Source organism: Hyperolius riggenbachi, chromosome 2 (assembly GCF_040937935.1).
Source record: "Hyperolius riggenbachi isolate aHypRig1 chromosome 2, aHypRig1.pri, whole genome shotgun sequence".
In the NCBI taxonomy this organism is placed as follows: Eukaryota; Metazoa; Chordata; class Amphibia; order Anura; family Hyperoliidae; genus Hyperolius; species Hyperolius riggenbachi.
The window spans coordinates 444,004,055-444,031,721 of record NC_090647.1 but is presented as its reverse complement, the minus strand read 5'-3'; the positions used below and the strand labels follow the sequence as shown (position 1 = coordinate 444,031,721).

The window sequence follows — 27,667 nt, the reverse complement described above, 5'->3', positions numbered from 1 at the left end:
AATTTTAGGAGGAAGCCAATTAACTTATTTGCATGTTTTGGGGATGTGGGAGGAAACCAGAGTGCCCAGAGGAAACCCATGCAGCCACAGGGAGTACAAAAAAAACTCTGTGCAGATAGTGCCCTGGCTGGGATTCGAACCGGGGACCCAGAGCTGCAAGGTGAGTGTGCTATCAGTAACATTGCCAATATTCTACTATCGATAGCAGGAGACAGTACAATATTTGTAAAATTACCAATATTCTACTATCGGCAATATTTTGCACCCATTTTCCCTTGTGGTACTTTTAAAGGAAACCTCAAGCAAGAGTTTTTGGAGGCTGCCATATTTTTTTCCTTTTCCCCAACATCAGTTGCCTGGCATCCTGCTGATCTTTCTGGTGATTAGTTTCTGAATCTTACACCTGAAATAAGCAGCTAATATTGCCCAATATTTCTCAGAAAAATCTGATCTGCATATGCTTGTTCAGGGTCTATGGCTAAAAGTAGTAGAGGTAGAGGATTAGCAGGATAGCCAGGCAACTGGTATTTTTAAAAGGAAATAAATATGGCATCCGCCATATCTCTCTTTTACTTCAGATTCCCTTTAAATTTATGCCATTTAGATACTACATTATCATTCAACACTCTTCTCTTAAAGAAAGTCTGCTAAACTGGGAAAGGAGACAACGTTAATGAAAACATAAAAGCAATAAAGTTAGTTGTCAAGTAGATGATGCTGATTATGCAAAGACATCTGCTTGTGGTCTACTTTGGCAGAGAGCAATGTATATGGGTAATGACTTGTTATTGGCAAAGTTTGTGATGTTGTTTCACAAGAAAACAAAATTTGGAAGAAAAAAAAAAAAAGCTTAATTGTTTAACCACTTGAGTACCACAGACTTATACCCCCCAAGTGACCAAACGATTTTCAATTCAGCACACTGCAGCTTTAACAGTGTGCTGCATGGCCTCCTTTTCTTGCCACCAACGGAGCTTTCTGTTGGTGGCATATTGATTGCTGCAGCCATTTTTTATTTTGTCTTATTAATTTTCTTCTTCTTTTTTTTTTTATACATTTCGTGATTTTCTTTTTATTTACATCCCCCCACCCCCCAGATTCAATCACTGATCCCCTCTCATAGGCACCAGTCTATGAGAAGGGATTACAGTGTGAGCCACTCAAGGAGACAGTTTTGTCACTAAGCTGTCCCCTGTACAGCTTTGTGCTAGATTGCAGCACTGTACAACCAAAAGAAACCGTTTTATTTTATTTCAGCCTGCTAGCCATGATCGCAGGCTACCAGGCTGATGTCGGAGCTCCGTTCTGTCACGCTCCGCTAATCTCCTTCTCCTCCCCCAGGACTTGGCACCAACTGGCGTTAGGCGGTCTTGAGGGCACCACACTCCCACCATCCAACGAAATTAGATGGGAGGGAGTTAAAATCCTACATTAACAAAATAGAAGGCAGCAAAGGTGTTTATGAGGTTCTACATAACCAGAACTCCTTTAACAGACATTGCAGCTTTACCGATGTGATCTCTACTGGTGTATTAAATTGGCTAGAAGTAGTTAGTTGGTAGGTGAGTGTTAGGAGTAGGTAAGGGGTGAACCTTAGGAGGTAGGTTAGCATTAGGAATATGTTAAGAGGAGGACAAATGTGAGAGATGTGAGGGATAGGTTAGGTCAGTGATGCTAACCTTTGCACTCCAGCTGTGACAAAACTACAAATCCCATCATGCCTCTGCCTCCCCAAGTTATGCGAGTTATGCTTAGAGCTGTCAGAGTTTTGCAATGCCTCATGGGACTTGTAGTTCCACCACAGCTGGAGTGCCAGGGTTAGCCATCACAGGGTTCGGTAAAGCAAGGTTAAGTAGTATATTGGCAAAATTACCAATATTCTACTATTTTTTCAAACAGACATCAAACAAATGACAGCGCTCATAGGCTGCAACTGAATTGTAGTCCAACAGAGGCATGCAGAGCTCCACAGGGGCATGTCTTGACATACATGCCTTGAATGCAAATCAGATGCAAATCCTGTACTAGTCCTAATCTATAATTTGAATGCAAATTAAAGCACATGGATGCAGCTAGCCATAGGTATACTTACACGAGTTTGTACAGCAGGCAGCATTGGCAGCACTTCCAAACAGAGGCTGCACCCAAATTGACTACCTGCAATAGATGTGCAAAGCTCCACAATGTGGACTAAAATACACAACTTTCATTCAAAACAGGTACAGCAAAGGAGGATGTTAGCTTCAGTATAAAGAATATGTGCACAAATTATTCCTTACTAGACTTCTCCAAAGCAATGACGGGTCCTCTCGGGGAAGACCTACTGCTAGTCTAAATTATAAATTAGGACTAGTACATGATTTGCATCTGATTTGCATTCAAGGCATGTATTTAGCCCCTGTGGAGCTCTGCATGCTTCTGCTGGTCTACAATTCAGTTGCAGCCTATGAGCGCTGTCATTTGCTTGATGTCTGTTTGAAGAAATGTGTATACCATTTTATGATTAGCAGCACTGGGAAAAATCATGTTTTTATCGTTAGACTATCGCAAGGTCTTCCCCGAGAAGACCCGTCATCGCCGTGGGGAAGTCTAGTAGGGAATAATTTGTGCACATATTATTTATACTGAAGCTAACGTCCTCCTTTGCTGTACCTGTTTTGAATGAAAGTTGTGTATTTTAGTCCACATTGTGGAACTCTGCACATCTATTGCAGGTAGTCAATTCAGATGCAGCCTCTGTTTGGAAACGCTGCCAATGTCTCCTGCTGTACAAACTCATGTAAGTATACCTATGGCTAGCTGCATCCATGTGCTTCAATTTGCATTCAAATTATAGATTAGGAGTAGGACTAGTACATGATTTGCATCTGATTTGCATTCAAGGTATGTATTTAGCCCCTGTGGAGCTCTGCATGCCTCTGTTGGTCTACAATTCAGTTGCAGCCTATGAGCGCTGTCATTTGTTTGATGTCTGTTTGAAGAAATATGTATACCATTTTATGATTAGCAACACTGTAAAAAAAATCATGTTTTTATCATTAGACTAGCACTAGGTCTTCCCCGAGAGGACCCATCATCGCCGTGGGGAAGTCTAGTAGGGAATGATTTGTGCACATATTGTTTATACTGAAGCTAATTCCCTCCTTTGCTGTACCTGTTTTGAATGCAAGTTGTTTATTTTAGTCCACATTGTGGAGCTCTGCACATCTATTGCAGGTAGTCAATTCGGGTGCAGCCTCTGTTTGGAAGCGCTGCCAATGTCTCCTGCTGTACAATATTCTACTATTGTCATTAGCCAGTGTCCAACAGCAGAATATCAGTAATATCACCAATATTCTACTAGCAACCCAGAGCCCAAATTTCCAGATGACCTCATTGAGTGTACACCATCCCAGGGATTGTCACTGGCCATCTAAGCACAACTAGATGCTAACTGATCTACAGAATTTAATAACACCTGTGCTTTAATGGAAAGCTTAACTTTCTTTCATTTAAAATGTTTATTATAGTTCTAATACTGGATTTGAAAGATAAATTGACACAAATTCACACTTAAGAATTTTGATTAATAATAGATTGAATTTCTGTTTCTATGTATCATACATACTACTTGAAAATGTTTGATAAGTTGCTGTCAGTAGGAAAAAAGACATTGCAAAATTATTGAGTCATTTACAAATATTCAGCTTTATGTGAACGAGACATTACTCCCATAATGCATCACTTGAAGTGACTATGCTAATCATTCTTTTATGTCCCTGAAGACAGCCAGACATTCAGAACGGCTAGTTTATAGCACAGCTATACTATTCATTTAACAGAGCCATATAATTCAACTTGTATACTCTGTAACTTAAATGGCTCTGTGAAACTAATAGACTGCAAGCATTCTGTGAGCCTGGCTGTTAAAATAAATGTGAAGCGAGTTAAAACAATAAAATCCAAATACTATGGACAGGGAAGGCTCTGGTTCATATAGAACCTTCCCTGTCCTCTCTTGCTCCCATCATGCCAGCGACATCACCCCTGTTTAAATGTGTTGCCTAGGGAAGCTTTGGAGGCACTCATGTCCCTGAGTGCTTCTTAAACTGGTGGCTCCATACTGGGCATGCTAGAATGCACTCACCAGGCCCGGATTTACATCCCAGGAGCCCATAGGCACAGATGTCCTGGCATCTTACACTTCACCCTCCATGAACCTACAAACCCCCACCGAACCGCACCTCAAGTGTTCTGGCTGTCACATTTCCCTTACTTCCCTTGCCTGTCATAGGTAGCTACAGGTGCTTCTTACTATTAGGCAGCCAGATGTACCCTCAATATTAAGCAGCTAGAGGGACCCCAAGTATTAGGTCACTAGAAGTGCCTCTGAATGAAGGGAGATCTCATCAGTTGAATGCTGAGAGCTGAGTGAGTAACCTCTCATTTACACTGCCATCAGGGCTCTGCATAAGGAGGGATGGAGGTACTCGAGGAGGGGAGTGGGCAGCCTTTCCATCATCAGGTGCCTGTAGGCGCCTGCCTACAGTGCCTTATGGTAAATACAGGCCCTGGCACTTACGCATGCGCAGTACAGAGCTGACCCGTCTTCAGAAACATGAGTGCTTCCAAAGCCTCACGGTGTATTCGACCAGTCGGTTAAATACACACAAGGGGGGTGACAACACTGGAATGAGGGGTACAAAAGAAGACAGGGAAGGCTTTGGATCGAATAGATTGTGTCCATATGTAAGTATCAGACTTTTTTCAGTAACTTGCTCTACATTTACTTTAGAGGACATAAAGAAGTGATTTCTACATTCACTCAATTACATCAAAGAACGCATCAGGGGTGTAATTTGAAGGAAGTCTTTGAGTGGAAGAAGCCCATTTCTGCTAGTCACCCTCTTGCCCGGCGTCTGACAGCTGGCGTGGTGGAACTATTAGCTTGCCAGCTATTACCATACAAGCTGGTGGAGTCAGAGGCTTTCCGTAACTTTGTGGCCATTGGGACACCGCAGTGGAAGATACCAGGCCGCACTTATTTTTCACGAGAGGCCATACCCAAACTGTACCGTGCAGTTGAGAGGCAAGTGGTGTCATCTCTTGCGAAGAGTGTTGGGTCAAGGGTCCACCTGACCACGGATGCCTGGTCTGCCAAGCACGGGCAGGGCTGCTACATTACGTGCACAGCCCAATGGGTCAACCTGGTGACCGATGGCAAGCAGGGAGCACGTGGCTGCGCAGCGGACCAACTTGTGACACCTCCACGGCTTGCAGGCAGGCCTCCTGCCACCTCCTCTCCTTCTCCTCCTGCTACATCCTCTTCGCTGTCATCCTTCTCCTCCTCCTTGGCTGAGTGGCAGTTCAACTCTAGCAGTGCTGCCATCTCCTCCTCTCCAGCTACACAGCCCCATCTCCCCAGAACCTACGCTGCATGCCAGGTACGACGGTGTCACGCCATTTTAGACATGTCTTGCCTCAAAGCGGAGAGTTACACTGGGCCAGCTCTCCTGGCTGCTCTTAACAAAGAGGTGGAGCAATGGCTGACCCCGCACTAGCTGGAGATCGGCAACAGGGTGTGTGACAACTGCAACAATCTCATTTCCGCGTTGAATTTGGGAAAGCTGACACATGTACCCTGCATGGCACATGTGCTGAATCTGGTCGTGCAAAGATTTGTGTATAAGTACCCAGGCTTAGAGGACGTCCTGAAGCAGGCCAGGAAGTTGTGTGGGCATTTCAGGCGGTCTTACACGGCCGTGGCACGCTTTGCGGACATTCAGCGTAGAAACAACTTGACGGTGAGACACCTGATTTGCAATAGCCCGACTCACTGGAATTCCACCCTGCTGATGTTCTCTTGCCTGCTAGACCAGGAGAAAGCCGTCACCCAGTACCTGTATAATTACAATAGAAGGACACAATCTGGGAAGATGGGGATGTTGTGGCCCAACAGCTGGACACTGATGCGAAATGCATGCAGGACCATGAAGCCGTTTGAGGAGATGACCAACCTGGTGAGTCGCGCTGAAGGCACCATCAGCGACTTGATCCCCTACGCTTACTTCCTGAAACGTGTCGTGTGTAGAGTGGTGGATGAAGCTGTGGAGGAGCATGAACAGGAACAGTTATGGCAGGAGGACTCGTGGGAGCGATTTTCATCCGAACCAGATGTTTCCTCGACACCTGCGGCAGCACAGAGGGGGGAGGAGGAGGAAGAGGAGGAGTCGTGTGGGGAAGGAGAGGAGTCAGACTCGGATGAGGATGAGGAAGGTGTTTCTGTGGAGGAGGAAGAGGTGGCAGCAGAAGAACAACCGCAGCAGCCGTCACAGGGGGCTTCTGCTGCTCCACGATCCCGTGGTATTGTTTGTGGCTGGGGGGAGGATGAGGAGTTGCGTGACATCACTGAGGAAGAGCTAGAGGAGATGGAGAGTACGTCTGGATCCAACTTTGTGCAGATGGCCTCTTTTATGTTGTCCAGCCTGTTGAGGGACCCCCGTATTAAAAAACTCAAGGGGAATGACCTGTACTGGGTGGCCACGCTACTAGACCCTCGGTACAGGAACAAAGTGGCAGACCTGTTATCAACTCAACATAAGGCGGAAAGGATGCAGCACTTGCAGAACAAGCTGTCAATGATGCTTTACAATGCTTTTAAGGGTGATGTGACAGGACAACGCAATAAAGGTACCACTGGCAGTAATCCTCCTCCTTCCAAGTCCACGCAGGCAAGGACAAGACGCTCCAGCGATCTCAGGGTGATGTCGGACATGCGGACATTCTTTAGTCCAACGCCTCGCCGTAGCCCTTCCGGATCCACCCTCCACAAATGCCTGGACTGGCAGGTAGCCGACTACCTGGCCTTAACTGTGGATGTAGACACTGCGAGCAGCGACGATGAACCCTTGGTCTACTGAGTGCGCAGGCTTGACCTGTGGCCAGAGCTGTCCCAATTTGCCATCCAACTTCTCTCTTGCCCTGCCGCAAGCGTCCTGTCAGAAAGGACCTTCAGTGCAGCTGGAGGCATTGTCACTGAGAAGAGAAGTCGCTTAAGTCACAACAGTGTTCAGTACCTCACCTTTATCAAAATGAATGAGGCACGGATCCCGGAGGGCAACTGCCCGACCGAAGACTAACTCAGTCCCCACACACAGCATCTCTGCCTGCAGGCCGCTTGACTGCCTTCTCCGCCACCACCAACAGGGTCCAGGACTCTAGGCAGATTCCGTAATTTTTAAGGCCGCTGCTAGCAGCGGCCGCTATACTAATTATTCTGCTGCGTGTACATGCCCAACTAATTTTTCTGGCTACACTGCGGCTGCAACAACAAAAAAGGCATGTACATGTGCCCATCCCCATTCATGATCATTACCTTGCCGCGGTGAAGGGGCTTGCGTATCACAATGAAGCAATGACCGCCGGCTATATGAGTGTCTCGGGTGGGGGTGGCACGCCGAAGATAATAAGGTCATTGTTTCATTGTGGTCAGACCAAATTTGCTCAGCTGGATAGTCACTGTTCTGTCATTCAGCTACCTCAGCAGGGCGACCATATGGGCTGTAAAGCCACCGTCACCTGCACTCTCGTCATGGTGCGCACCAACCCAGCACTGCCGTCACTACACAAACGGCTGTTTGCAGTCACTGTATACCTTTCACTGCATCTGTGACTGCACATTGTATTATACCTGGCAGTCAGTGCATAACATAACTTGCACTTGAATGGATGGCAGACTTGCCCTCCATAACTGATTCCCGTTAAAGGATTTAAAGTTGATTCATTACAATTAGGGCCTCAAAAGTCCTCCTGAGTCCTGTATTGTTATTTTTGGTCACTACCTCGGGGCGGGCATGCCTTACTGCTGCCCTCCTTGCCTGGTGGTGTGGTGGTAGCCGTTTGTTAGGCTACAACTCCGGTCTGCAATCACACCAGGAAGGGTTCCCCCGCCATTACCCATGGTCAGTGGTCACACAATGGCAGACTTGACCTCCATAACAGATTCTCGCCGGTTGACCAACCTGGTGAATTGCAGTGAAGGCACCATCTGACTTGCACTCCATAACTGATTCCCGTTAAAGGATTTAAAGTTGATTCATTACAATTAGGGCCTCAAAAGTCCTCCTGAGTCCTGTATTGTTATTTTTGGTCACTACCTCGGGGCGGGCATGCCTTCCTGCTGCCCTCCTTGCCTGGATGTGTGGTGGTAGCTGTTTCTTAGGCTCCAACTCCGGAACGCAATAGAAACCGGATTCCCCGGCCATTACCCGTGGTCAGTCACCATGGTACTGAGGCTATAGTACCATCTACAGTTTCACACAATTGAAAAAAATGGCAAACTTGCCCTCCATAAAACATTCTTGGCAAATGCTTTCGACTTGGTTTGTCTTCCGCTGGGTCAAGGGTCCATCTGACCATAGATGCCTGGTCTGCAAAGCACGGTCAGGGCAGGTACAGCATGGGTCTCAGCAGGCTCCCACTTTGGACCGGAATCGAACCTTGATTCCCCCGCCATTACCCGTGGTGACAATGGCAGACTTGCCCTCCATAACTGATTCCCGTTAAAGGATTTAAAGTTGAGTAATTACAATTAGGGCCTCAAAAGTCCTCCTGAGTCCTGTATTGTTATTTTTGGTCACTACCTCGGGGTAGGCATGCCTTCTTGCTGCCCTCCTTGGATGTGTAGTGGTAGGCGTTTTATTAGGCTCCACACCTGATTCCATCCCTCATTCTCCGGCCATTACCCGGGGTCACAAATGGCATACTTCACCCCCTCCATATGATTCTCGTGAAAGGAATGTGGTGTCATCTTTGCCCGCCATAACTGGTTCTCATTAAAGGATTTAAAGTACATTAATTTCAAATACAGCAAGACCTCGATAGTCCTCCTGTATTGTTATTTTTGGTCACTACCTCGGGACGGGCATGCCTTCCTGCTGCCCTCCTTGGATGTGTAGTGGTAACCGTTTCTCAGGCTCCACACCGGATTCCATCCCTCCTTCCCCGGCCATTACCCGGGGTCACAATGGCAGACTGGCCCGCCTCCATATGATTCTCATTGTAGCGGTACTGAACAAGTACACAGCAAGTAGAAAATGTATTTTTTTTTAAATAGTAAGCTTTTTAACAATGCCATGGAAAGTTGATAAGGCAGTCACACATTACCCGACATCACTGAGTGAGGAAGAGCAATCTCGCCATGTTGCACAGTAGTCCAGCACGGCCGTCACTACACAAACAGCTGGTTGCGGTGCGTAACACAGTGAGTTTGGTGTGTCAGTGTGAAGCAGTACACTAATTACACTACCTGATTGATGTATACACATGCAAGATGTTTTAAAGAACTTTAGGCCTGCAATTTAGCATTCAATAGGATTTCTGCCCATAAAACGCTGCTTTGCGTCAAATCCAGATTTTTCCCAGGGACTTTTGCCGTCTATCCCACTATGCCATGCCCCCCTCCAGGTGTTAGACCCCTTGAAACATCTTTCCCATCACTTTTATGGTCAACATAAGTGTTTCTAGTTTTCCAAGTTCGCCTCCCCATTGAAGTCTATTGCGGTTCGCGAAAGTTCGCGCGAACCGAACCTTCCGCGGAAGTTCACGAACTAAAAAATGGGAGGTTTGGCCCATCTCTACACCTATGTATGGTATTAACAGCTTTCTTTTAAAGTTATATTTTTTTCTTACATCAATGTAAGGCTTGGTGGTGTATTCTCCACAGTCAGCATGCAACGCATGAGCTGACGTGGAGGAGGTACACACACTAGCACAAGGAAACAGGCTATCCCTAGTGTAGTGGAGGGGAGGACTGACTCCAAAAGGAGATTGTGGCGCACAGAGCCGGTGCAGATCCGACAGCCACAAACAATGCTTTCGCTATAACGTCTCAGCGCAAAGTAGCGCTGAGCGCATAAACCAGAACTGAGGAGATCAGGACAGGTAGACAGAATGAACGCTTGCTAGCTAGCCGCTACTTAGTGACAGCAAGCGTCCACAACAAGACAGACTGGAATGAGGCAGCCAATGCGTTGCAGCGATGGCGTGCCTCACAAAGACAGGACAGGATAGTCAGGAAATAGCAGGATCAAGATAGATGAACGTAACACAGACAAAAATACAATAAGTATGTTTTCCTAGCGTATTACAATTACAGCTATCAATGAAACTATTTGTAACGTCTGACTAACATATGTATATATCGGCAATGAACCGATATATGACATAAGCAGGAACGCTGACTAGGACTGGAGTAATACAGGGAACAGGACTCAGAAGGATTCGCTATCTCTTCGCAGAGATGAACGCAATCCACAAACGGTAACAGAACAGGATTCAGAAGGATTCGTTATCTCTTCGCAGAGATGAACGCAATCCACAAACAGTAACAGAACAGGATTCAGAAGGATTCGTTATCTCTTCGCAGAGATGAACGCAATCCACAAACGGTAACAGGACAGGATTCAGAAGGATTCGTTATCTCCTCGCAGAGATGAACGCAATCCACGAACAGGACCAGGAGCAGGATACTAGCTCAGCACGGGTGCTCACGATACGCGCAAACTACCAAAACGTGCTGGAAAGCTGACTAACTGCACACAGGATATAAACAGTTCGTGTACGTATACATCAGCGACACTGATGTATCAACGTAACACGAATACAAGGAAAATAATAAACGTGCTGGTATGCATATATATGGGCAATGAACCAATATATGATGCAAAACCAGCAAAGTATCTTTAGAACAAGAAACACGATCGGGGGCTGAAGCGACAGCAAGACAGGCTTGAACTGAAGCTATGAAAACCCGAGGAGTCCTGCAGGAAGCAGATCTTTATACTGAGGTCATCCAATGGGAGCAGACATGCAGATTCCCACACAGGTGAATGATAATCAGTCACAAGCTGACAGCAGGGAAAGGCAGACAAAGCTATGCAGCTTGCATGGAAAGAGATCAGAACTGCCTGAGCTGCAGCACTACTACTTCCAGCAACACCTGCTGCAGCAGCGATCATTACAGTACCCCCGCCCTTAAAAGCGGATTCCAGACGCTTTTCAAAACTGAAATTCCCAACAAAACAGTCTGACTGATAATTCATGATGACCGGGACAGCCCGGCAAGACCGAATTCCAGGATCAGTCCCCACAAGACTGGACCCATCAGAACCAGAACCTACAGAACCATGCCCATCAGTACTACAAGCCCCAGTGTGACACCCATCAGAACCATGATTTCCAGAAGAAAGCCCTCCGAAACTCCCTGAGCGATACCCACCGCCTTCCAGGAACCGTTCAAAAACGCCAAAGCCTTTGCAATGCCCACCGGGACTGTCTTTACCAACACAAAACCCACTGTTGAACCAGTCCAAGGCACCAGGACAAGTTTTCTCAGAGACCTCCCAGAACACCTTGAAGCTCCAAAGAGATCCCCATAGGTCAGAACGCCCCTTAGGCTCACATGGAGAACTATCAAGAACCCCTATGGAACCTAGGGCAATTCCTGAGTCAGGGCCACAAGGACAAACATCAAGATCAGGGCTTTCAGGGACCAGAGCCATCTCTGGGCATGCAGGCAGACTGGCAACATCAGAACATGTTCCCACTAAGGAAGCATCAGAGCACGCTAACACCTTAGACACACTTGGGCATTCTGGCACACAAAGAACATCTGGGCACACTGGCACAAGAGAAACCTCTGGGCATGTCAAGGAACTGTGAGCCTCAGGGTCAGCCAAGACAGGACCAAAACCAGGACTGGCCAAAAAAAAAATCATCATGACTAGACTTCGCAACTACTGGACTTTTACACGAGAATGCAGGATCAGACTTAGATGTCGCTGATTCCAGCAAAGTCAGTAACAAATCAGATTCAGGGGCACTAACAAGACAGGACAAATCTTCTGATGTATGCACTGAACTAGATAGGGACTCCACAACTACCTCTGGACTGGACAGAGACTCATCTAATACACTGGATTGGAGCTCATGAGGCGCTGCAGAACAAGTCAGTATTGCAGCAGCCCCCACTGGACTAGGCAAAACTGAGGAATTCCCTGGACAGGAAGGGGACTCTGGAACCTCTGCCACAGCGGCCAGAGAACCAGAATCTTTCAGGATACAGGGCTGGGTTTCAGGAACACTCATCAGACCGGACTGAAATTCTGAGATTTCTATTATTTTGAACAGAGAATCAGAATTATCCATGTTACAGGGCAAGACTTCTGAAACATTCAGAGGACAGGGCTGGAGTTCCTCGGCTGTTACAACACTGGAGAGGGACTCAACAACATTGGTTAAATCAGACTGTGTACAGGGCAAGGTATCTAACACACTTGCTGACGAGAACAATATTTCAATGGCTTCTGCTTTGCTGGGCAGAAATTCATCAAGTTTTATTAGAGCAGACTGTAATTCCAAAACAGCTGCTAGACAAGTGAATATTACTGCAACACCAACTGAGGTAAGCAGTGCCTCAGACTCCTCTGCTAGAGGGTTTGAAGTATCCAAAGTACTGGGTGAAGCATAAGACTCTGCGACCACAGCTTCACTGGACAGGATCACTGAACAGTCCATATTGCAGGGCAAAACCATGGAAGCACCTGCTGGACAGCATAATGATTCTGTGACCTGAGTTTCATTGGAGAGATCTACTGCACAATTCATGGTACAGGGCAAATTTACTGGAACATTTTCTGAACAAGGTAATAATTCTGCGATTTCAGGTTCACATAGCAGATGCTCTGAGCTATTCACGATACAGGGCAAATTTACTGGAATATTTTCTGAACAAGGTAATAATTCTGCGATTTCAGGTTCACATAGCAGATGCTCTGAGCTATTCACGAAACTAGAGCGAGGTGTAGAAAAAGGAAGATCAAGACACAATGTTTGCGCATCTGAATCACCATTCATTTGTAAAATTGGAAAATCCAGATGCTGGGGTTCTGAGGTTAGGTTTCTAGACAGGATTGCTGGGACTCGGAAACTGATGTAGTGCATCTATTGGCATCTGCTGGATCAGACAGGAGTTGAACTTTATTAACACAGGTAATTTCTGCACAAGTGTTTGCAGAGGCAGGCAAGATTTTTCTGGTGTCTGTTTCACTGAACAAAGACTCATGAGTACTGGCTAGGCTGGACTCAGAAGTCAACAGGACCTCTGGATTCTCTGCTGAGAAATTTGGGCAGGGCAAGGTTAAGAATGTATCAGTGGCTTCTGTTTTACTGGTAAGTAACACTGAGTTATCCATGGTACAGGGTGGAATTGCAGGAACTTCAATTTCACACAAAAAGAGCTCCGAATCACCTGCTGAATCAGCCAAAGGTGCTGAAGCAGGCGGGTCAGAACGCCAAATTTGCGAATTCGGAGTCACATAAAAATCATCCAAAATCAGTTCCCACACATCAACCAATGGAGCCACAAAGTCATACCCACACACACCAGTTTTTATTAGGTTATAGGCAGACTTAATGCATGCATTCAATACTAATTCACTTTTTGCACTGTAAAATTGACAAAATGAACTTGAATCATTCTTCCATTCATTGACCAGAGCTTCCATCTCTCCTTTCTCAAATGGAGGATTCCAAGCATACTTAACAGGCAGATCATGGTTTGCAGATATGATTGTAGCAGGGACATATATTGGGTTAATTAGCAGGTGATTGGCAGATTCCTTATTCCTAAGAATCTCCAATACCTGTAGCAAGTGCTGAACTGTAGTGTATGCAAACTTTCCTTGCTTCACAAATAAGTTGATTTGTTCAATACTCTGTAATATCTCCTCATAATCATACTCAGATAATTCTTTTAAACAAAAATCTTTATTTTCCCTAGCCAGGGAGGAAAGTTCATTAGTAGTTTCATAAGTCCATTTAACTCCCCTGAAAGACAATTGCATTTCATTATCTGTTAATGGCAGAATCTCATTATAGGTCTCAGTCGCTAAGGATAACGACTCTGCAGATCGGACACGTTTCTTAGAACGTTTGCGTTTTGCCTTAGACCCTGCTGGTTTTGGTGATTTATTCAAGGCTGCAGGAAAATTATCAGTAACACTTTCTGCTTGCTGAACATTTTTGCAAGCAATTGAAGGAGAAGCTGATTGGCCTGCTGCCAGGAGTTCATTAAGAGGAAAAGGCAATGGATCTATGCGCAACCAGTTATGGATCACAAATGCTAGAAATTCCAGCGGTCTCTCTTTCAAATCGGAATGATTGAGAACATCAAATGCCCACTGGAATAATTCCCCTTTAAACAAAATATAACTTAGTTGGAGTGCCCAGGTTGAAACAGGAGTCGCTTGGAGATCGGGATTGGCTAGGAACCTGGCACATTCAGAGAAAAACTCATTTTCTGTTTCAGAGTTAAGTTCTTCAAATTTCTTAAAGGAACAGGAACCATAATTAACAGTGTCATACTTTCTGGGAATCCCCCCCACAATGGGGATTGGTAATGGGGTTTTCATAATGTAAGGCTTGGTGGTGTATTCTCCACAGTCAGCATGCAACGCATGAGCTGACGTGGAGGAGGTACACACACTAGCACAAGGAAACAGGCTATCCCTAGTATAGTGGAGGGGAGGACTGACTCCAAAAGGAGATTGTGGCGCACAGAGCCGGTGCAGATCCGACAGCCACAAACAATGCTTTCGCTATAACGTCTCAGCGCAAAGTAGCGCTGAGCGCATAAACCAGAACTGAGGAGATCAGGACAGGTAGACAGAATGAACGCTTGCTAGCTAGCCGCTACTTAGTGACAGCAAGCGTCCACAACAAGACAGACTGGAATGAGGCAGCCAATGCGTTGCAGCGATGGCGTGCCTCACAAAGACAGGACAGGATAGTCAGGAAATAGCAGGATCAAGATAGATGAACGTAACACAGACAAAAATACAATAAGTATGTTTTCCTAGCGTATTACAATTACAGCTATCAATGAAACTATTTGTAACGTCTGACTAACATATGTATATATCGGCAATGAACCGATATATGACATAAGCAGGAACGCTGACTAGGACTGGAGTAATACAGGGAACAGGACTCAGAAGGATTCGCTATCTCTTCGCAGAGATGAACGCAATCCACAAACGGTAACAGAACAGGATTCAGAAGGATTCGTTATCTCTTCGCAGAGATGAACACAATCCACAAACAGTAACAGAACAGGATTCAGAAGGATTCGTTATCTCTTTGCAGAGATGAACGCAATCCACAAACGGTAACAGGACAGGATTCAGAAGGATTCGTTATCTCCTCGCAGAGATGAACGCAATCCAGGAACAGGACCAGGAGCAGGATACTAGCTCAGCACGGGTGCTCACGATACGCGCAAACTACCAAAACGTGCTGGAAAGCTGACTAACTGCACACAGGATATAAACAGTTCGTGTACGTATACATCAGCGACACTGATGTATCAACGTAACACGAATACAAGGAAAATAATAAACGTGCTGGTATGCATATATATGGGCAATGAACCAATATATGATGCAAAACCAGCAAAGTATCTTTAGAACAAGAAACACGATCGGGGGCTGAAGCGACAGCAAGACAGGCTTAAACTGAAGCTATGAAAACCCGAGGAGTCCTGCAGGAAGCAGATCTTTATACTGAGGTCATCCAATGGGAGCAGACATGCAGATTCCCACACAGGTGAATGATAATCAGTCACAAGCTGACAGCAGGGAAAGGCAGACAAAGCTATGCAGCTTGCATGGAAAGAGATCAGAACTGCCTGAGCTGCAGCACTACTACTTCCAGCAACACCTGCTGCAGCAGCGATCATTACAATCAAAAAGGAGAACTAAAACATATATTTGTTTCCTTATTTTTTGCCGGTTATCTGATACTCAACTAACCAGCAGTCTCAACCAACCATCAAAATTTCTGGCAGTACTCTCAGTGCTCTTCTTTGCTTAAGGACTGGATTCCTTGGCTCCCTTAAGGTAAATATACTTTCAATTCTGTATTCTAAAATGTAATACAGAGTTCATGGTATATACAGTATATAGAGAGGAGTATAGTACTGAATTAGCAGGGCCTATTTTTCAGTATCAAGCAACCAGAAATCACACTTCTATGGCATCAGCCGATCCCAGTTGTTGCCGGATAAATGAGACTCTACTGTGTCAGCGTCAAAAACTTTTTTTTTTTAAACTAACTTTGTAAACTAATTTTTGTTAGACTTACATTTAGGCCCGCTTGTTTCCAGTAATAGTCATTGTATTGATCTACTACGCACTTTGTCCTCTCTTTGAATCTCTCCTCTGATTCTGTAGTCCACCATGGATGCAGGTTTCCATCTTTGTCATATTTACGACCTATACATATAGGTGATAATTTGAGGTTAGTAAAACTATCAAAAAAGTATAAAATAATCAATTTGCTTACTTTAATGACAGATCTACTTTACAACTATCTGAAAATAATGTTAATGCAATAGATGTATGAGTATACAGAAAAAAATGGCAGCACAGTGGCAAAATAGTGAGAACTCTCACGTTGCAGCACTCGGGTACATGTTGAAACCCTTAGCCAAAAAACGGACTGTGTGAAGCTGGTAAGAGTGGATAGCACAGTGGCATCGTTAATGGCATTACAGTTTTGCCGTTGTTAGGGTCCCAAACTAATTGTGGTGGGGATACTATCTGCACAAAGTGAGATGAAAGTTTTTTCCCTATATCTGCTTGGTATTCCTCCAGACACTCCTCACACATCCCAAAAAATGCAATAAGTTAGTTTTTTCTCCCCCCGAAAAAGGAAGAGTAAGTGACATGAGTATATACTCTGAAAAGCGCCATGGAAGATGTCAGCACAATATACATATAAAGTAGAAATACGTTCTTCCCATATTTAGATGGTTTTCTTGACATATCCCAAAGATATACCAGTAAATTAAATGCAAATTGTAGTGAGTGCTGCTTAGTGCTCAACCAGGTTATATATTCCAAAATACTTTATTGTAGCAAATACATTTTATACTCCAATAAGATCTATAGCAAGACAATACAAACAAAAAAACATAAAAACCTTCCTCAGCTAAGGGAAGAGTGCCCTTCCTGCTATTGGCTTTATAATCCAAAACACATCTACACACTTCACACAATACAGCTTCCAACACAAACACCCTGTGGTTTTTACCTGAGTGACTGTGCATAGTACACATTTTTTTTACAGGTTCAGATTTCATACAGAATTTTGCACACACTATTCTTAAGCTGGCCATACATTGGCCAATGGGGCTCCTCAGACAGGTCCTCTCAGATCATCATCTGATCAGAGCGTGATCTATCTGATTCAATCCTTCCATACACCGTACCTAGATTTTTTAAATATATTTTAGCATGAAATCTATTGAAAATCTTTGAGCACTACCTGCCGGTCCCCAGGACTTCAGTTCCACCCCAAGCTGTGCACAGTCTGCTTTCACCTGTCCTCCGCATGTCTTCTTTCCACTGCCAGGCTCTCCTTCCTCTCTCTTCTCTCCTGGGAGCCTGTGTCACATGATAAACAATAGAGTTCACATGCTACAGGCACCGTGGTATGCACCTTACATGACCACTAGAGGTCTCTAGAGTTTGACCTCTAGCATGTGTGACGTGACACAGGTGCCCGGGAGCTAAGAGCAAGAAAGCAGAGCCCAGCAGTGGATAGAAGATACGTGGCGGACAGGTGAGTATAAGCTCAGCTGTTGTTATATTGAACACCACTAGCAACACATTCCCAACCTGCTGCCGATCGAGCAAAATCTTCCATCTAGACCAATCGACTGACTTGATTGGGAATCATTTGCTGCATTGATTTCTAGTAGATTTGATTGAATCAGACTGATATTGATACAAACAATCGACTATTGTATGGCCAGCCTTAGTTTGCTGTCAGTATAAGTACAGAAAAATATATATTGTATTATTGACTAGAACCCTGTTTTCTTAATTATATTTTAAGAGCACTAGTCAAGTCAAATACTTCAAATAATGAGATACTAGACCAGCATCACAAAATCAGCCTATAAAGTATAAATATATTTAAATGAAAGTTCCTATATCTTATAAGTACTTATATGTCAGAGAAATGTTTACCATTGCTGTCAAATCCATGCGTGAATTCATGGCCCACAATTACTCCGATCGCTCCGTAGCTGAGGAATCTGCCACAGAAGAACATGTAAATAGTATTAGAAAAATATCCCCTACATCCTCTTTCTGATGAATAGCTCTGCTTTCCTCTGCATCATTTATTTTCTTATCAGGAACCAGCTAGGATTCAGACTTTAATTATTCATTTTCACAATGTTGCCTGGGAATATCACAGATCAAAGATGAAATGGGATCATCGGGCTGCCAGTTCTAATCATTTCCCCCTGGGAAAGTTGGCAAATGTCTGACACTGATGCATTCAAATACAGTTTTCATTATATTTTCAAGTTGGCGGTCAGTTTCCTTTTACCTTCAGAGCAAGCAGGAACCATCAAAATCCTGTCTTGACAATTTTATCCTGATACTGATTTTACACTACAATTCAGATCTTCTGTACTTAGGATCAACAACAAAGCCATTTTAGGTAATCAATGTGTTGCCTGAGATCAATTATTAATTTCTATATGATTAGTCACATGTAGACTATAACTTGCAAAAAGTAATGAAAATAACTGATATTGCACAGCGATGTAACATAATTTTTAGGTTAGACAGCTAGATTGGCAGAAAAAAATGCAGATGTCCATTTAGGTCAACTGACATATGAAGAAGTTTTGAACAACCTAGATCAGGGGTGTCCAGACCTTTTAAGCGATGGGCCACGTCGCCATATTTGAGAGTGCTAAGGGGCTGAACTAGCGAAGTCAAGCACAATTTTTGCTGATTGCCGTTAGGTACACTATGCATGCGACACGTTGGAATTAAAACATTTTCACAAGAAATAACCCAAATATCATGCACAGTTAGCACAGTGGCAGCTGCTAATCAGTGGCTGTACTACTGCTGCAATAGTGGTGGCTGCTAATCAGTGGCTGCTACTGCTACAGTGGTGGCTGATAACCTACATGTGAGCAAAGGGGGAGGCAGAGTGGGAACACAATTGTGGTCCCTGCATGCATGCCACATGGAATTAACTGCAGAGAGCTTTGGAGGACACCAGAAAAGGCTTGGGGGGCTGCATTTGCAAAAGGATCCAATTTACTGTATATTCTGGCATATAAGACTACTTCCTAACCTTTGAAAATCTTCTAAAAAGTCAGGAGTCGTCTTATACGCTGGGTGTCATTGATGCCGGGTGATACACCCTATCCTGTTACCGCCTCTCAGATCTCGCTGCTGAGGACTGTTGTGAAGCGTCGCAGGTGCACCTGTGCAAGATCTGAGAGGCAGAGAAGGAGGTAAATAGGATGGAAACAGTAAATTCGGGCGCCTGAGGCTAGTGGACAAATCGGGCGCCGCCATTCACTCCTATAATAAATATCGTTTAATGGGCGCCCGATAGGAAAAAAGGGCGCCGGTGAAAAATAACGTTTTAAAAGCGGCGCCCGGAGACTTAATGTTTTATTACTGCTTCTCATGATTACACATTATTTAATGATTTATACATTTTTAAATATTATTTTTAAACGAAAAACAGTACAATATTTTTTTTCAAACATTATTTTTAAACGAAAAACAGTACATTTTTTTTAACATTATTTTTAAACGAAAAAAACAACAGGGGGGTCTTAGGTTTAGGCACCAACAGGGGGGTCTTAGGTTTAGGCACCAACAGGGGGGGTCTTAGGTTTAGGCACCAACAGGGGGTCTTAGGTTTAGGCACCAAAAGGGGGGTCTTAGGTTTAGGCACCAACAGGGGGGTCTTAGGTTTAGGCACCAACAGGGGGTCTTAGGTTTAGGCACCAACAGGGGGGTCTTAGGTTTAGGCACCAACAGGGGGGTCTTAGGTTTAGGCACCAACAGGGGGGTCTTAGGTTTAGGCACCAACAGGGGGGTCTTAGGTTTAGGCACCAACAGGGGGGTCTTAGGTTTAGGCACCAACAGGGGGGTCTTAGGTTTAGGCACCAACAGGGGGGTCTTAGGTTTAGGCACTAACAGGGGGGTCTAGGGGTTAGGGGTAGGTACAGGGAGAGTTACTTAGGCACCAACAGGGGGGTCTTAGGTTTAGGCATCAACAGGGGGGTCTAGGGGTTAGGGGTAGGTACAGGGAGGGTTACTTACTAATTTTTTTTTTTTTAACGTTATTATACGTTTCAATATTTAAACGAAAGATTAACGTTTTTACAATTGCCGATTTAATGCACATTTTTTAATGATTTATAACTTTAAAAAACATTAATTTTAAACGAAATACAGTACAATACATTTTTAAACGTTATCCATGCTTATCGTTAAAAACCCGGCGCCCTTTTTTCCCAGCGCCCCTTTTTAACGTACGCAAATAGGATACAAGGGGGGCCAGTGTTTTATGGGCACAGCCCAATCTATTCTTCCATACTGCTCTGATAAACAGGTAGACAAGGAGAGATGACCAATCCACTTATGGAGAGGAAGAGTTGACCAATCCAACCAGTCAATCACCTATATACTGTTATGTACTGGGTACCACATACAGTGGCTTGCAAAAGTATTTGGCCCCCTTGAAGTTTTCCACATTTTGTCACATTACTGCCACAAACATGAATCAATTTTATTTTGGTAGGTGAACAGAGGCGCCAGAAGGATAAAAGTACATAAATTTTTTTTAAAAAATTGCTGGGAGGAAGTGGTGGACTCGCCTCCGTTAAAGCAGACACCAAGGACTGTAAATATATAGATATACACATTTATTGAAAATACCCCAAAGATGCAACGCGTTTCGCGGGCACAGCCCACTTCTTCAGGCAATAAGCAGGGGATAAACAACAGCAATTCAGTTATAGCAAGCAGAGCACCTCTGTCTAATTTTATTGGAATTTCACATGAAAGACCAATACAAAGTGGTGTAGACGTGAGAAGTGGAACGAAAATAATACATGATTCCAAACATTTTTTACATATAAATAACCGCAAAGTGGGGTGTGCGTAATTATTCAGCCCCCTTTGGTCTGAGTGCAGTCAGTTGCCCATAGACATTGCCTGATGAGTGCTAATGACTAAATAGAGTGCACCTGTGTGTAATCTAATGTCAGTACAAATACAGCTGCTCTGTGATGGCCTCAGAGGTTGTCTAAATGAATATTGGGAGCAACAATACCATGAAGTCCAAAGAACACACCAGACAGATCAGGGATAAAGTTATTGAGAAACTTAAAGCAGGTTTAGTCTACAAAAAGATTTCCAAAGCCTTGAACATCCCACGGAGCACTGTTCAAGCGATCATTCAGAAATGGAAGGAGTATGGCACAACTGTAAACCTACCAAGACAAGGTCGTCCACCTAAACTCACAGGCCGAACAAGGAGAGCGCTGATCAGAAATGCAATCAAGAGGCCCATGGTGACTCTGGACGAGCTGCAGAGATCTACAGCTCAGGTTGGGAAATCTGTCCATAGGACAACTATTAGTCGTGCACTGCACAAAGTTGGCCTTTATGGAAGAGTGGCAAGAAAAAAGCCATTGTTAACAGAATAGCATAAGAAGTCCCGTTTGCCACAAGCCATGTGGGGGACACAGCAAACATGTGGAAGAAGGCGCTTTGGTCAGATGAGACCAAAATGGAACTTTTTGGCCAAAATGCAAAAAGCTATGTGTGGCGGAAAACTAACACTGTACATCACTCTGAACACACCATCCCCACTGTCAAATATGGTGGTGGCAGCATCATGCTCTGGGGGTGCTTCTCTTCAGCAGGGACAGGGAAGCTGGTCAGGGTTGATGGGAAGATGGATGGAGCCAAATACAGGGCAATCTGGCGAAGAAAACCTCTTGGAGTCTACAAAAGACTTGAGACTGGGGCGGAGGTTCACCTTCCAGCAGGACAAGGACCCTAAACATAAAGCCAGGGCAACAATGGAATGGTTTAAAACAAAACATATCCATGTGTTAGAATGGCCCAGCCAAAGTCCAGATCCAAATCCAATTGAGAATATGTGGCAAGATCTGAAAACTGCTGTTCACAAACACTGTCCATGTAATCAGACTGAGCTGGAGCTGTTTTGCAAAGAAGAATGGGCAAGGATTTCAGTATCTAGATGTGCAAAGCTGGTAGAGACATACCCTAAAAGACTGGCAGCTGTAATTGCAGCAAAAGGTGGTTCTACAAAGTATTGACTCAGGGGGCTGAATAATTATGCACACTCCACTTTGCAGTTATTTATTTATAAAAAATGTTTGGAATCATGTATGATTTTCGTTCCACTTCTCACGTGTACACCACTTTGTCTTGGTCTTTCATGTGGAATTCCAATAAAATTGATTCATGTTTGTGGCAGTAATGTGACAAAATGTGGAAAACTTCAAGGGGGCAGAATACTTTTGCAAGCCACTGTACATTACAGCACCAGTATCGGTTCATATATAGCACCAGTATATGATGTTTTTTTAATTTTTATTTTGTGTGTGTTGGAAGAGGGGTATTCTTATACGGCGAGTATATCCCAAACTCTATATTTTAACTGGAAAAGTTGAGGGGTCGTCCCATACGCCGGAATATACGCTACTTTAAAAAAAATTCTATCTCCACATTTAGCTAAAATCAGTTTAGCAGCTCCTCAAGAATCAGACTTACCATGATATCTACAGAAATCCATATATCATATGCTGGCCCTTCCACCACAGCACTGGTACAACCCTGGACTGATGAGCATAATCTACATTACAGCTCATGAATGAAGTTCATATTTTTGCTCATTGTGTACTTTTCACCTAATCATATATGCAATGACATGGCAGCAGATTTGTCCATGGACCCAGGCAGTGGGAACGCAGACTTTAATAGTGAAATAGAACCTCAGCGGCAGCCGGAGGAGGACTAAAGCGGTCAGTGCGGCAACACCGAACGACCGTGGCACCTTACTGGTGGTACCACAGCATGATAATGCTGCCAAAAAATGAGATGCATCTGTGGACCCTGGCCCTGGGAACGCAGACTTTAGTAGGGAAATGCGTTGGCTGAATCGGCCCAGGCTGTGCTGCTGATAGACATATCTCTGCTGCACCCCCTACAGCTGAGCACCCTCAGAAAAGAAAAAAAATACTGAATACAGTAATAGAACACGAAAATCAGTGGACAGCAACGTGGTCTGACTGCACTATGCGCACAGCAAAATAACTGGCTGAACGCTAGTAGCACAGTACAATGTCACTGACTAAACTTAGTGACTGACCAGTGGCAGTGAATGAAACTAACTGACGTTGATCACTGGCTAATTAGCTGACTGCAAGTATCAGATACAGTAATATAGAGCACAAAAATTTGCAGACAGCGGTCTGCCTGCACTATGCACATGCACAGCACAATAAACGGCTGAATGCTACTAGCACAGTACAATGTCACTGACTAAACTTAGTGACTGACAAGTGGCAGTGAATGCAACTAACTGAAGTTGATCCTGGCTGGCTTAGCTAGCTAACAAGTATACAGTAATAGAGCAGTAGAATCAGTGTGAACCTGCCTGTCTGCAGTAAGCACAGCAAATCAGTACACTCTCTCGTTGACAACTAACTTAAGTAATCACTCACTGGCTGGCTAGCTAGCTGAATACTAGTATCAGATACAGTATAAGGGCAATGTAAGGACTGGAAAAGCTCTTGCTGATGCACAATATGGCCTGGAGATGATCCTCTCAGTGCCACAGATTCTAGCAAGGACGGAGCTCCTTCAATGGCCACCCACTTTATATACAGGAGGGGAGGGCAGAGCCTCCCCTCCTATGATTGGTTGCTAGGGCGTGGCTGGGGGCCTCTGATTGGCCCAGGGATGTCAATTCTGCCCATTTCCGCTAATCACAACCTAATCACAGCTTTCCGCACCGTGATCACGACCGTGATTGCGTTCTGAATATTTTCAATCACGGAATTTCCATGGTTGATTTCCATGATCCAGAATCGAACACGGATTCGGAATTCAAATAGTGAAAAAGTGCTTGTGAATAATGGCATTTCCGTGATCACAGAAATTATCCGAGCACCACTGCTGTTGCAGTTCAATGGCAAAAGTGAGCGCTAGGCAGTGGTAGCCTGATGGATGTTTCACGCTGGTTTGTTTCTACACTTAGAAATGCCTATGTTAATAGCAGCTATAAGAGGAAATTTGGGTGCATGAAACTGCCCTCTATACAAACTGCAGCTACAAATAGCAGGCACAAGGTGGTTATAGCCGCTATTGTCATGGGTGCCTATAGCAGTGCCAAAACCTCCCCAGTGCCTCTAGTGTCCAAACTTCCTGCTTCATGGACTTGCACATGGGGGGGGGGCATAGAAAAGGGAAGCTGCTGCCCCAAGATTTATATCAAAGAGAGGAGATGTTGTACGGTATGTTACCCATGGAAGAGTGGGGTTGGAAAGTTAATCTAATGGGACTTGTTGACATGTCTTTTTTTATCTTTTCTCAGTACACAGAAGTAAGCCAGCACCACACATATCGTAGTTATGGTGGAGAACTCTCCACACCTGTACCAACCAACAAATGCATATGTCACACGAAAAACAAATCAAATGACCAGAAACACTTCATACAGCAAGCTGAACAGTGACAACACTTTATGTATGAATGATCTAATCATATGTTGAATCTAGTATTTTTCTAGTGTTTCATTTCATGTTTATGTCTTTGGTAACCTTTAAGATTATACACTGCATCTTATCTGCCCATTATTGACCTGCCTCCTGGTCCCTAACCACAGCTCCAAGGGATGTTTTGCTTTCTTAAATTGTATCTGTACAAGAAGGATGGGGTCATATTGACCTGTGCTCATTGCTGTCACCAGTCACCCACATTACGGAAAGACATATCCCTAGTCATTTCGAGATGCCTATATTGTCATGCTGCCTGCAGAAAATAGAAATGAATGTTCCAAGGTATTGTTGCATAGGAAAGATTTTCTCTATCTATGCTCTCCAAGAAAATGTAAGCAAATGTATTTTTATTATGGCTGTATGCAACATACAAATTACAAGGTTGTATTTTATTTTAGTATGATTTCCAGCCTCTGTATAGACTTCAGTAAATCGGCTCGATGATTTGCAAAGTAAGACACCTTGATAAAATATTGCGGTTTCCTGACATTCGCCACAGTCTCATTATCTTTATTTTTCCTACAGACTATCTACTTATTGCTCTATCTGATAAACCCACAAAATACAAGGGCATGAAAATTATTACTAGACACAGAATATTTATATTGTGTTTTTCTCCTGTGAACTCAAAGTGCCTTTGCTGCAGCCACTAGGATGCACTCTATAAGCAGTAACAGTGTTAGGGAGTCTTGCCCAAGGTCTCCTACTGAATAGGTGCTGGCTTACTGAACAGGCAGAGCCGAGATTTGAACCCTGGTCTCCTGTGTCAGAGGCAGAGCCCTTAACCATTACACTATCCAGCCACAATTATCATTATTATTATTAATATTCTTTTTGACCATGATTTCTTTTGCAGGGCCCTGAGGGTTTGGTTTAAATGTATAGGCGGCATGGAGTAGGGCGTGGAGTAGAGCAGAATAAGAATAGATAGTTTAACCTGTTACATTTCACAAAGCTGTTATGTTAAGAGAGTAATGTAACACCACATTTACACTGTAAACCCTGCTGCACTAGGCACACTTTAAGAAAATACATACCGTAATTATTTTTCATTTTATTTTTAACTGCTTATAAGTTTTACTAATAAAAACAGATGTTTAAAGGAATATTAAAATGAAAATATTAACTATCACAAATTAAAAAGGTCCCTTTATTGCTCTGTAATAGCGATAAGACAGTCTCATAGCCCATAAGGTCAGTCACCAACTCTAGAGAGCCTCTACAAGGTTAGACACTGAAAATGGGATGAAAATAAAAATTAAAGTATTGCACAGTAAAACATTAATATGAAACAATATGTAGCTGCTCTAATGCCATTTGAAGGCATGTTTAAACTTCACTGAAGCTAATTGATAACATTGCCAGTTTCAGGGCAAATGATCAGATTGACTTGTAATTAGGTGATTACTGAGCAAATAAAGGAGAGAACATTCTCTGCTTCTCCCCCTGGATACAGCAGAACATTTTCTGCATTGTTTATACAGCTCAGTGCACTTCAACACAGTCTGATGATTCTAAATGGCAATGGCAATCTTAAAAATAATCAACTATGTGAAGTAAAAAGTTATGTATTTTTTCGCTATTAGTGTTATGCTATGTTGTAATGCTTTAGGCCATATATACAATTTAATTTTTATCCTACTTTAACTACTCCATGACCGCGTCATGCCGATGGGCGTGGTGGCAGCCCCAGGACCACCTAACGTTGATCGGCGTAAAGTCGTCGGGATGCAGTTTGCAGACGATTGCGCACAGGCTGGGTGCGCATCTCCTGCTCCGCTACGCCTTCAGTCTCCCATCGGCGATCGCCCCTCGGAGACTGTTAGACTGCAAAACTGCAATCTAATGAGGGTGTACAGTGATGCGATCTACAGCAGCGCTGTACTGGGGACAGCCGTGTGACACGGCTGTCCCCTCTGCGTGCTCGGAGGTGATCGGCTGTCATAGGCAGGGGGAGTATATAAATAAAAGAAAAAGCAGAAAAATTTATTAGAAAATAAATAAACAAACATAAATAAACAAATAAGCAAACATCCAGGGGGCGATCAGATCCCACCAACAGAGAGCTCTGTTGGTGGGTAGAAAAGCGGAGGATCACTTGTGTGCTGTGTCGTGCGGCCCTGCAGCTTGGCCTTAAAGCTGCAGTGGCCTATTTCACCAAAAAATGGCCTGGTCTTTAGAAGGGGTAAAGCCTGTGGTCCTGAAGTGGTTAAGCTATGCAGATGTATACAGACTAGATTGTTGTCAGCTGCAAAACTCATACAAAAGCTAATGTGAATACAAGTGTCCCCTACACCATTTTTGACTATGCTAGCATGATCATCATATGCTGAGTCACGGACAACTGTCCTCTATTGTGTGTCTATCGTAGTCCTAGCAGCAGGGCATTTCTCGATTAACTAACTTTTCTGTTCACAAAATCCCATAGGCCCCTCAAATTAAATATTTTTAAGGCTTCATGTGTTTTTGCTCTTTCCGTAGTACTTATCACAATGAATAAATGACAAAGGAAAATACCTTACACTAGTGACTGTTTAAATCTTAATGCAAAACACAATCTTCCTAGAAACAACCACTGCACCCCACTAGGTTAGCATGGATGTCACTTGTTCTTTAAAGGACCTCTGTCGCGAAAATTTTAAAATTTAAAATACATGTAAACATATACAAATAAAAAGTACGTTTTTTCAAGAGTAAAATGAGCCAGAAATGACTTTTCTACTATGTTGCTGTCACTTACAGTAAGTAGTAAACTATGTATTGTAAGGAGAAAAAAAAAGGTAAACCAAGGTGTGTGCAACAATAACTCGATTGAACTACTCTAATTTATAAAATTATGAAAGTTTATTCAATTAATCTATAGACAAGTACACTTTAAAAACAAGACCCCATATAGGACGGCCGTCCACCACACTGGAACCGACTCATGCAACCACCATGCACCATAACACTGATCACCTAGAGTGATCCAGGGCCCATGTC

The 27,667-nt window shown here is 43.8% G+C and overlaps 1 protein-coding gene across 1 annotated transcript in view; it reads right to left on the bottom strand.

The window, feature by feature from the left end:
* The window catches only part of PHEX (phosphate regulating endopeptidase X-linked), a 297,029-nt gene that overhangs the window by 29,587 nt on the left and 239,775 nt on the right, over positions 1–27,667 (bottom strand). The window contains exons 17-18 of the mRNA XM_068270021.1: positions 18,072–18,139; positions 16,180–16,310 (exon numbers count right to left, since the gene is read on the bottom strand). Of these exons, the coding sequence (XP_068126122.1) occupies positions 16,180–16,310; positions 18,072–18,139 (199 nt within the window). The remainder of the gene's footprint in view (positions 1–16,179; positions 16,311–18,071; positions 18,140–27,667) is intronic.